Genomic DNA, 12384 nt, shown 5'->3' with positions numbered 1-12384 from the left:
TTCTATATCCTTTCTCAGATAAAGGGAAGCAGGTTGAATAGAAATAGGGAAATATAGGAATTAGATGAATAAGGATGGATTATTAAATCTACTCCAAAATAAAAGCATTTTATAGCCATAATATTACAATGGTAGAGATCTTTATATTCTGATGCAAAATTAAGGTTATATTGTTACATTGATAGTGAATTTTGAATATCAATACAGATTTAAAGTTTTCATTGGTTGTATATATGAAATTTAAAATTGCTATTGTTACTCTTAGGAATTGTGCCTATGCAGCTCATTTAAGAATACAAGGCTTAGACTCAGTCCTTTAAATAGCTATTCCAAACTGCTTAGGGTGATTAAATAACATAAATTATGGGCCATTCAGTAAATTGATGGTTATATTAGATTCTGATTTAGTTAACTACAATGAAATGTTTTCAAGGTCATTCAAATAGTAGCTAGCTAAAAATAATGTTTAACAATTCAGTTATGCTATATATAGATAGTCTTCAAAAGCATCAGAAAACCAGAGAATATGACATTCAAGTATATTTCATCATTAAAAGAACTTTTGACTATAAGACATGTCTGTTCCTGACAGTACCCGTATTCCACTTCAAAAAAAAAAAAATGCTGAGCATCAATACCTCCAATGTGGAGTTGCTTCAAATGTTTCAACCTAGCCACTGGGCAAGAAATGCCCTGACTCCATATGCAGAGAAAATGCTGTCCAAAAAAGACACAGGATAGTCAGCTGCTAAGCTCTTCCGAGGCAGGGTAAACTGGTCCTTCATAAGTCTTACTTCTCTTTAGGTCTGTCAGATGTTTTGGGCCAAAAGCCTGAAGAGAGTTTCTCCAATGTTCTAAGAAATTGTTGGAGACTGTCCAAAGCATCAGCTGTCTCTGTCAACTGTTTAAACTTTGGAAGCTGTGTTCCTGCATACTCAAATATTTAGTTCTTCTTAAATCTTGACGGGATTAAAAGCTAGACAGTTCCAGTCTTATAATGAAAGTTAAATTGTTTAGGATTTAAGAAGATGTTAAAATCAAAGATGATTGAGGTACAGAATTGGAAACTCATTAAGTTAGGATAGATGATAAAATACTTTAAATTGCATAATGTAATGTACCTTATAATAGTCATAATTATTATGATTGCATTTAATTTATATCTGAGAAAAAAGCAGCCTTTTATTGAACCAAAGAGGGAAATTGTTGCTGTTTATTATAATGCTAAGTTTGGGCTCCCAAGACCTGAAGACCTCAAGGAGCCCTGTCCTCAAGTTATTTCAAATTGGTAAATAAAGATGCCAACAGTCAATAGCTGAGCAGAAGAGACATAGGGTTTAGGTTTCATTGGCTTGGGAGTCAGAAGAAAAGAAGGTGCAGGAAGAGAAAGAAACCGCCGTGGGTTAGGTGAGCCATAAAAAAAATGGCCGGGGGCTGCAAATTAAGAGTTAAAAGCAGCCCAATGATACATAGTAAGTTGTAAATTATAATCCGGGGTTATCGATAGAAAAATAGATTCTAATAGTATACAGGGTGGGTACCTTGTACTGTTTAAGGTTTATTACAAAAAAAAAGTTGTGTGTGTCTTTTATCCTAGAACTAAATGGTCAAAGATAGGCAGAAACCCTGGGTTAGGTTTAAATAAATTCTACAACACCAAACATACATCTGTATTAAACAAAACAAAAACTATATAAAGAATAAAACAAATTGCCATTACTTGTCCCAGAGCTCTGTGCATCACTAATGTCTAAAGGAGGAGCTCTGTGTAGGTGGGAAGACTCCAGTAGGAATCCAGAAAAAGGGTATCATCCTTAAACTGGGTATTAAAGACCATATATTTAAAGCTGAGAAGACAGTTTTCTTCTTTTTCTCCGACCTTTTGCAAATCGGGAAACAGATACACTACATCTCTTCAAATCCACAGTGGTCCAACAAAAGACCTAAAACTAAGAAAGGACAAACAACAGTCTACATCAAGTAGCTCCATGGTTAGTGACATTAAGAAAGTAAGACAGAATGATTAAGAAACTGGCATTACCCTCGGTCCTCCACCAAAGCCCAATTATGTATACCACAGAACAAAGTAAAGCAGAGGCCAAGTCTATGAGGTTGATCGTCAGAATTATCAGAAAATTCTAACAGAAAACAAAGGAGAATCAAAAAGAAGCCAGCATGCACAGAACTTTCCCAAAAGCAGATGGGTTTGTTTTCAGATAAGAAGAGTCTACTTGAAAACACAAGGTTCAATCCAGTCACAATCCAATGTAGCAAACAAGGCAGCAGAGCTTCAGAGAGTTTACAAAGATGCTCATAGCCTAAAATCTATAGCTAGGCACTATCAGTTAAATGAAGGTAAAACAAAATTACTGTCAAATATACAAGGTATCCAATACCCTCTGCCATGGACTTCAGCCAATCTCCTGGGTACCTGTTCCAGACAGCTACTATATAAAGCTCACTACAAACAAAAACAAAAACAAACAAAACAAAAACAAAAAAGTGATGTAACAGAGAGAAATTGGCTCTGTAATGGTTAACCTGAACGTCAGCATGAGGAAATTGAGTCACACAGAAGACAAACTTCTGGGTAGGCTTCTAAGGATGGTTCCAGAGAGGTTTAAATTTAAATGACTTGGGATGACACGTCCTGAATGTGAGTAGCATCCTTTATAAGCTTGAGGTCTGGGGTACTGAACTAAATAAAAAAAAAAAGAAAAGAAAAGAAAAGAAAGCAACCTACTCTGCTTCCTGTGAGCACAACAGAGCAACACACCCCAAGCTCCTGCTGTCATGCCTTCCCTCCAACCTTGTTCTGACTAGGGTTTTTGTCTGTTTGCATGAAGAACTGTGAGAGCACATTTGTGCAGGTGCATGTGTGTAGTTGCTGTTTTGTAGGACCAAAAGAACATCGTGTATCTTCAGAACAAGAATACTAAAAATACTATGGAATGACAACTGCTACCTAACCTTATTGAAAAATCAGTAGAAAGAACAATATATTTCTTTATGTTGTGGAAGAGGATATAAAACCAAGTTTTCAAAGTTGTAAATCCTCTTTTTTGGCAGCGAGAATTACTCACAAGTGACAGTGTATCTTGCTACACAAAGATATGGCTATATAAACCTGAAGCTACCTCACAAGTGAAAACAGGGTTATGTAAGGAGTAGGAACACACCAGGAGGAGAAGGAAGTTTTACAAACCAGCCTTTAGAACTATTTGACTCCACAAATACCTTTCATGAGGATGTCAAAAGTCTTCCTTTATCATCCCAATAAGCAAATGTGACACTACATCTTACCAAAAATAGGAAACAAGGAGCTTCCCAGAATTTCATGTACAAACACACAGAACTTCATGCAAATCCTAGCTCCTCCAAAATGAAGTTGCAGAAAAGATACACCAACTTTCGTGTTTGCTAAGTCCTAATGGCACCACATTTCTCCCTCAGAGAAACTGTTTAAGGTTACATTCATTTATTCTATTATTATCAAACAAGGAAATGTGTACCTTTAATCCTGGTGCAGGATAGAAGCCTTCAACTAACTTGCTGTTATCAAAAAGACTATAGGCACCATCCCGTATTGCCACAACGCCTCGACTGCGGCAGTATATGTCAATGCAGTACATGTTCCTGAAGGCCAGTCTGATGTGGGTGGATGATTGTGGTAATATGGAAAAACACTGGTAGGCGGTGTTAGTCCTCTGAGTCAAGCCCAACATTGGAACAGTAGGGAGTTTGTTGATGGCATTTAATGGTGCCTGAGTATCAAACAAAACCTAAAAGAAACAGAGAGATCACTCAATTGCCATGTAACTGCTGAAAACTTTTGATGTTTCACTGTCACAAATGAGCATTCTGGGACATTTTAGAAACCTTTCTCTTGAAATGGACTAGATCACTTTAATTAAGTTCTCCAGACAGTGTTTAAAACATAAGACAAAAGCATCCATCTTAACCATTAAAGACAAATGCATATAACTTAAAATATTTTATTTAACATACCACGACTAATAGATCTTAAGGCAGAGAAGTGAATTTACTTACCTGTAATAACTGAACCACATTTGGTGTTTTGTTAAACATTTCTTGAAGCTGATGGAGAATGGTATTGTGACAGTTACTACAACCTGAGTTTGGGCCAACTGTTCCCAAAGAAATGTGAAATTTCTGATGAATAGAATTCCACTGGATACTAATCTAGATCAAAGAGAGCACTTGTTGAATACATTATAAAGTAACATTTTTGAGATAAAAAAAAACATGAAAAAATACAAATCAGCAAACATTGAAAAGAGATTTTTGTAAAAACGAGTAATGTAAAGTTTGGTTCCAAACTCCAAATATGATATTGATATAGATCAACAGAACCGATGAGCTGAAGTATATCAGCTCCCATTTACTATATAAACTAAAGAAAAAACTTCAGGGTTTCCTTTTCTATTCAACTGCAGAATCATATTCTCAATTTCACCAACTAAGGAGCACTGTTATAAAAGAAGCTACCTCAAACACATGTTCATTCAGTTACTAGTAATTTCAGATATAACTTGTTATGGAAGTGTCTAAGAGAGAAACGAGAATAAGTGTTCTATAAAGCTCTATGTGTATCACATGCATGGCTAGTGCCCAAGGATTTAGAACTGGATTTACAGATGGTTGTTGGGAACCCAAGCAGGATACTCAATGAGGCCAAAACAGCCTCTCAATCACTGAGTCCTTTCTTTATTCCCAACTGACTGTATTTATAAGAAAAAGAAGTTTACAGGGAGTATATTTAAGATACCAACAAAGGATATATTCATATAACTCAAACCAAAGTCATTCATATATAGCCAGAAATGAATCTCAATTGAAGTCAGTGAAGAAAATACAATCAAAATCATATGCTCTAAAGACACTATAATTTTTCAGTTTTAGAGAATTACGCATATATCATACTTTTATTTTAGCAAAGCATTTCAAAATTTATTGTTACTTGAGCCTTCATTTAAGTCAGTTTTCTTTGTGTCTTTTCTAAACCACAATGCCTAGAAACTCATTTGTTTTAAATTTAAAATTTTTTAAAGATAAATAAGAAAATAACTTTTATTTTTTAAGATTTATTTAATGTGTGAGTACACTGTAGCTGTCTTCAGACGCACCAGAAGAGGGCATCAGATCCCATTACACACAGTTGTGAGCCACAATGTGATTGCTGGGAATTGAACTCAGGACCTCTGGAAGAGCAGCTAGTGCTCTTAACCTCTGAGATATCTCTCCAGCCCAGAACTTCCATTTTTATTATATATATATATTTTTTACTTTATTTCATGTGCATTGGTATTTTGCTTGCATGTATGCCTGGGTCAAAAAGTAAGATTTTTGAGTACAAACTGTTGTGAGCTACTATATGGGGGCTGGGAATTAAATCCAGGTCCTCTGGAAATACTGACAGTGCCCACAACCACTAAGCCATCTCTCCAGTGCCCAGAACTTTCATGTTTTAATTCATTTACTTACTGAGCTTCCTTTGGTGGTTCCGTAACACAAGATAAGTTTTCGATAATTATAGACACGAACTTCTGAGAAAATATTTAGATGAGCAGGTATTTCTAAGGAGAAACAAATAAAATGAGTTGATAGGACATATATATTTGTAACAAAGCAGGTATAAAAAACAGGGCATTTTGGCAAATTATATGCCTAATTTGGTTGTGATAAAGTCTCTCTGAACCCCAGATTTTCCCTCAGAGTCTCTATGTACTAAGGGTGATGGATATACTCCTGGTTATTTGTGCAATTAGCCACCAAGTGTCATGATTACAGGCCCCCAGTGCAATGCCAGAAGTTTGTTTACAAAGGCAGTAGCATAAATCAAAAGCATGGAGAGCCAGAAGAGAGCAGGTGAGACATGAAAAAGGTCTATCTAGCACAGTGTCTGATACTGCAAAGCACTTTCTCTGTCCTGGCCTTCTCTGCTATCAATTTATGCCAACAAAAGCTATCACCAACCTCAGCTCTATGACTTCCAGCAAAGTCTCTGTAACATGTTTTTGTCATCTGTAAAATAGGGGATGCCCATTTCCTAACTAGCTGTGCAATTTACCTGTGCTAGTAACAGTTTAAGAATGGAGCCGTGTGCAAATTCTGAGTGTTTGTGATTAAATACCTAAGAAAACAAGACAAGCGTCTTATGACCTCAATGTCTTCAAAAACACAGAATCATCCCTGAAAAGTGCTTGTGTGCCCTTCCTAGGTGTAGCACGTAAGAGTAAGTATACATCAAATTATTCATTACAACTGACTATTGTTCTTTGTTTCTGTGCCTCTTTGTTTTGGTACATGTGACTTCTATTGTAATTGTATACTTTACTCATGTGACACTTTCTAACGCTAACAGCATAAATTATACGATGCTCTCAATGAAGTTGTCTATTGCATGAGACTTTACTGGCTCCATTCTCTCAGGTCCTCTAGAGTGGTGGCATGCTGACACAGCACAATGTCTATTAGCTTGCATTTGAACAGGAGATGAGTACTATAACACAAATGTATATTACTCACAAGTCTGTATGTGTGACCACATTTCTAAAAATAAAAGACACTTACCAGTTATTTTCACTGGAGAAGAGACTATACACTTATACACTGAGGTAAAGAAGACAATTTTCCTTAGATAGACTTTTGACTATATTCTTTAACAATGTACAGGTTTTTTTTCTGTTACATGAAGGAGGTACTTTTAACTTAAAAGAAATACTATTTCGTGTACCTGGTAGAGAACGTGCAAATTCCAACACACACTCATATAATCGGGCAATGCTACTCCAGTCATTAAGAAACATTTCAACTACTTTTCTACCACCAACAGGTTCAGATAACAGATTTTCATATGTCAGGTAAACATGTCGGGATGGACCTAAAAAATCAGAAGAGAAGACTAATTAATAGTAATTATACTTTAAAAATATAGATATAAGCAAAATCAGTGTGTAAAGTTCTCACCTTGCTCCCTGGTGGAAGTGCCATTAAGCGGACAATTTGCAAACACTAACTCTGCCACCCATGTGCGGTTATTTCTCCCTTGTAATCGGAAAGTGCAATCGAGAAGAGAGCGGTCCAGGGCCTTTTGTGTTTCCTCACTTACTCCCTTACAGGGAGGAATTCTGGTGATGAAGGACAGCATGTGAAATGTATGTTACACACAAAGACAAAGCACAAAGTAAAAATGACAGGGTATGACAACAGAGCTTTTGATCCAACATGGTTTCTAGATACTTTCCACAAAGCAACAGTTCCCAGCAACGGGTAATATTTATCCCACATCATATAATCAACCTATATTAGGATTCTCATTTTCACTCCCACATACCCTGAACTCCCAGCCCAGAGAGTGGATTTCTGTTTCCCTTCTACAGCATTGGAGACTCACATCATACAAGACAATATATTTTAGCTGGAATTTCAATAGATAAAGTAACAGGGGACATATCAACTATGTAGCATCTCTCAATTCACAGATTAGATCTCAGATTTTATAATTATTCCTATCAAGGCAAAAACACTAAAATGTATGTAGCCAGAAATATAAAAACTTGTTTCAGTTTTCTTATTCAGAATACCCAGAATAGTACTCCTTGGTTTTGGCAATATTACTAATTTTGACTGGGCAATTCTTTATTGTGGGGAATGTGTCGGGCCTTCATAGTCTCAATTTACTATATACCAATAGCACTTCTGACACCTATTTCTTTTTTAAAATTTATTTATTTATGTTTATGAGTACACTGTAGCTGTCTTCAGACACACCAGAAGAGGGCATCAGATCCCATTACAGATGGTTGTGAGCCACCATGTGGTTGCTGGGATTTGAACTCAGGACCTCTGGAAGAGCAGTCAGTGCTCTTAACCACTGAGCCATCTCTCCAGCCCCTTGACCCCGATTCCTTAGGTAATGATAAGTATTTTTAGACATTGCCCTTAATGTTCCTTAAAGTGTAAAACTGTTCCACCTCCATGTAGAACACCACTGACCTGGAATTGAAAAACAGTAATAAATATTTTTTTTGGCATGTGGCAAAAACTAAATATATTAAGTACAGCAAAAGTAAAATATATTGCACTAAAATGTAGTATTGCAATGTTCTCAATTGAAGCTATCGATACATCTTCTCTTCAACATGCAGATTTTAACTTTGTTGTTTTATTTTTCTATAGTCTAGGCAGGCCTGGAACATGCAGCAATCCTCATGCCTAAGCTGACTGAGCTTTAAAATTGGTGGGAACCAAAGCATCACCACATAAAGTTAGCCCAAAAGAAAAATATCAGAGAGACAAGGACAGGGGTGAGGCCCATGGAGATGGCAGGCAGCGTGAGCCAGAGGGTTCAGAGCAAATGTGAGTGTGTGGCTCCCGGTGGGCAGCACCATTCAGGTGTCCACTGCAGCCTCCAGGGCAGCCGCAGAAGCCTCCTTGAGCTCCCACTGGTAGTTCTCAGCTGAGGGCAGGGACAAGAACAGCAGCCTCAAGAAAGGAGGACAGGTAAGAAAGTAGATGGAAGGAACCAGAAAGTCACAGGCCTGCCTGAAGGAGAACAAGGCATCCAGGAACCAGTAAAAACTACCTGGAACCTGTAATAAACACTGATACAAAAAAAAAAAAAAAAAAAACCTACTTCACTACCAAGAAAAACATATGGGCCATACAGCAGAAAGATGGTAAATATTGAAGCACAACCTAGCACAGGACTTGTGAAAAGGCCAAAATTTTGTAACAAAATAATCAAATGTGCATTATCTTCTACTATCTGTGGAGATGTATAGGGCTAATTCCACATCTTATAAAACTTTAGTGCTTGGTGAAAAAAATCAAATTGTACAAGATACCTAACTATTGATATGTACTAGTATAAAAAGGCATATCATTCCCCAGACAACATGACTCCTCTCGTAAGTTGGTATGGGGGCCCAAGTGTGGATGTAATCTCAGCTACTTACATATTCCAGCCCAGCCTGAGCATCTATAATTCACATAAGACCCTGTGGATGTAGCACAGTTGTAGGGAAATAAGACTGAAAAGAAACAGTTCCACCCAGAAAATGCATTACAAAAGTAGGGCTCCATCACATCCTTATAATGCGAGGAGGGCAATTCAATTCCTATCCTAGGGACCGACCAAGAGGCAAAAGAATCAACATGCTACTTCATTCAAGACTAGACTAGACTATGCTACTGCCTCAAACAAACAAACAAACAAACAAACAAAAGGGCAAAAATCCCAGAATAGATGGCAACATTAAAAAGAACTTGTGAAACAAATGACCCAGGTATGTGTAGCTTTTATGATCAAAGTCCACAAACATATTGAGATGGCAATGTTTGGAAGTTCGTCTTTCACTCACAGCTTTGGTAGATGGGACAGATATTCTGTTCCACAAGGCCACTTCCCATCCATATTAATAGTCAGGTGTTGTTTAGGAGCCACATGAAGACAAAATAAAATCTGTCAGTCAGAGCCAGACAATCATGGTGGATGAGGTACTTCACTATGTGGTATTTGGACAAGCCATTTCTGAAAATATTTAACCCTATCACTGGTTTCTCATGCCCAACTGCTTATAATGGAGAGTAATGTTGGTGCCAAATCAAACGATATTATTGTTTTTGCCCAATTATTGGTACTGTTGTGAGAACAGGTTACTATCATAGAAGTAGATGATGCTTTAAAATAATTTATTTTTAAAGCTTTATTTATTTTGTAAATAAAAGTATACATTGCCAAGGTTTTATGTGTCAAGGTTGGAGGACAATTTGCACAAGTCAATTCTCTCCTTCTATGGTGGGGATCCTAGGGATTAAATGGAGAGAGACAAGCTTGATGGCAGATACCTTTACCCGGTGAGCCTTCTCTTTAGTCCAGTACCTTGCTGTGGAGAGACTTATACTATCTGGAATATCCCAGAGCACTTCCTATCAATTCTTCCTAGAAAAACCTTTCTTTGTATGTAGATGTTTGTTTAGATTTTAATATGTAAATATGGATAGGGGGACACCCAAACACATACACACAGGCAGACACACCCACACATAGAGACAGAAGGAAGGACATACACACCAGGGGAGAGGATGATTCTTTTAACAAATTGTGATTTGTGTTGGCATTAAGACTAATAATAACTGCATAGTACAAACTGATTGAGAATGGAATTTAGTGTACCCTGTTATAGATAGCTCAATCTAAATTTGTAGTAACCAGTTTTCTCAGAACTCTCCAAAAATTATTTTGAATATACCTACTTTGTCCCCTTTTTTGATTATTTGGAAACATTAGTTATAGTGTTTGCCTGGCACAGGGCAATGGAACTAGAACTTGATGTTTAAAGAAAACTCTAAAACCAGACTTCCACATAATCCATTCAAATTTATGTTGTTTCAATGTAGAAGTTAACTTACAGACACCATGACCAAGGCAACTCTTATAAAGGACAATATTTCAGTGGGGCTGGCTTACAGATTTAGGAGTTCAGTCCATTATCATCAAGGTAGGAGCATGGCAGCATCGAGGCAGGCATGGTGCTGGAGGATCTGAGAGTTCTACATCTTAATCAAAAAGGAACCCAACCCTGACACTCTCTATAAGATAACCATTTTCAAATCACCACAGCTATGTTTGATGAATCATTTTCAATTGGCACAGTCTCAATCCTTCCAAAACAGCCATTCTTAGGAAAGCTCTAAAGTGGCTAATTCAGTTGGACATTTCACCTCGAGTCTGAGAATATAAATCAGGCATGTATTCTGTTCGCCTTAGGTAATTTTTCATCCCATTCATGCGGACAGAAAATGAAACCACAGAACGTACACTTCCCTTAGTTCTCACCTTGGAAATATGTAAGAGTTCACTCAATTTAAGTTCTCAACTAGAGCAGACCTCTGAGAGAGCACCTTGCCATTTTTAGTTTTTGTTGCTAGTGTTAGACTTTTGAAAGAGGATTAACTTTGATAATGTCAGTATGATTACAGTACTAAAGAAATAAAATCAGATCTCTCTAAAGGAATGTGATAAAACTATTACTGTAAAATATACAATGGAGAAGTGAGGATCAAGAGAGATGGCTCAGCAGTTAAGAGCACTGGTTCCTTTTCCAGAGATCTTAAGTTCAATTCACCACACCCACATGGCAGTTCACAACTGCCTATAATTCTAGCCGACTGCTTTTTTCTGACCTTCAAGGGCACTGGGCACATGAGAGCACACACACATAGTGCACAGACATTCATGCAGATGAAATAACCAGAATGGGAACTGAGGAAACTATTTCATGAACAAAGAGGGTTAACCTTATTTGAAAACTTCCAAAAATAAAATTTTAAAATGTTTGACAAGCAGAGAGGTTGCTAAAGGAGCTACAAGTAAAATTAGCATCCAAGTGTGACAGAGAAAAAAAAAGAAAGGTTTTCTAAAGGTTATACATGCACATGCAGTAGAAATAGAATTCCCAGGACCTGTAAGAAAGAGCCATCCCTATCTGCCAGGCCTTGGAAAAGCTCTTTAAAGTATGAAAAAACTACCCATGCCTGAGACAGTGTGAGTTCAGGTGAAAACCGAAGCAGCATGAGCATCCTTTCTCAGCATGTGTCCCCTACCTCATCTGTGCTAAGGGTCAAGGTCAGTGAACCAGAGCATCTGAAGAAAGTTACTGTGATATAACCAATATTTTCATTCCCTATGCCTGCTCAACAGGTTTTCTAAGAGCTAAAGTTGAAATAAGAACAGAACATATTTTCTGCAAAATGAAGAAAATGTGCCCAAACTTAAGAGCTTAAAAAGTCTGACTCATTCTCTTAATTCATCTAGGAGTAAATGCTTAAAATCAAATGCATTAGAACAATTATGAGTATAAAATTTTACTTAATCAGTATAAGATTTTCTATTAATAAATCATAAAGATACTTGTTATTTTTGGCTTCTTCCCTTCAATCACCCTACCATGTTATCATTTACTGAAAAACTTAAAAGATAAAAGTCTATCAATGTTTGTATTTTCCCTTTACATTATAAATATAGAGGGGAAAAAAAGAATTAAAGATTTCCTTAAATATTATGAAATAAAGTTTAAAAAGAAAAGAAAAATGCATCTTTCCTAGACAGGACACTTCAGAGTTTGCTTGAGTTAAGGAGAAAGGGAACTGGAACTTAGCTCATCTGACATGTCTCAAGCCCTGGGGTTCCAGAGACAAAATGTGAAAGCTCTCAGAAAAATGTTGACAAGATGCTTCTAAAGATTTTGAAAACTAAAAAGAATAAAACTCAAATGTTATTATCATCTACTAATCTGTGTGGCCAAATAGAACTTGTTGATTTTGTAATCTATATTTTATGCAAACCAATTCAAACCT

General features: G+C 36.8%; 1 protein-coding gene across 2 annotated transcripts in view; it reads right to left on the bottom strand.

The window, feature by feature from the left end:
* Nucleotides 1-12384, bottom strand: part of MED14 (mediator complex subunit 14) — an 81396-nt gene that overhangs the window by 22418 nt on the left and 46594 nt on the right. For both annotated transcript variants that reach the window (XM_080910968.1, XM_080910969.1), the window contains exons 17-21: nt 6991-7151; nt 6758-6904; nt 5506-5597; nt 4051-4203; nt 3513-3782 (exon numbers count right to left, since the gene is read on the bottom strand). In XM_080910968.1, coding sequence (XP_080767094.1) covers nt 3513-3782; nt 4051-4203; nt 5506-5597; nt 6758-6904; nt 6991-7151 — 823 coding nt within the window. The remainder of the gene's footprint in view (nt 1-3512; nt 3783-4050; nt 4204-5505; nt 5598-6757; nt 6905-6990; nt 7152-12384) is intronic.

Source organism: Micromys minutus (assembly GCF_963924665.1).
Source record: "Micromys minutus genome assembly, chromosome: X".
In the NCBI taxonomy this organism is placed as follows: domain Eukaryota; kingdom Metazoa; phylum Chordata; class Mammalia; order Rodentia; family Muridae; genus Micromys; species Micromys minutus.
This window is presented reverse-complemented; position numbering and strand designations above follow the sequence as displayed.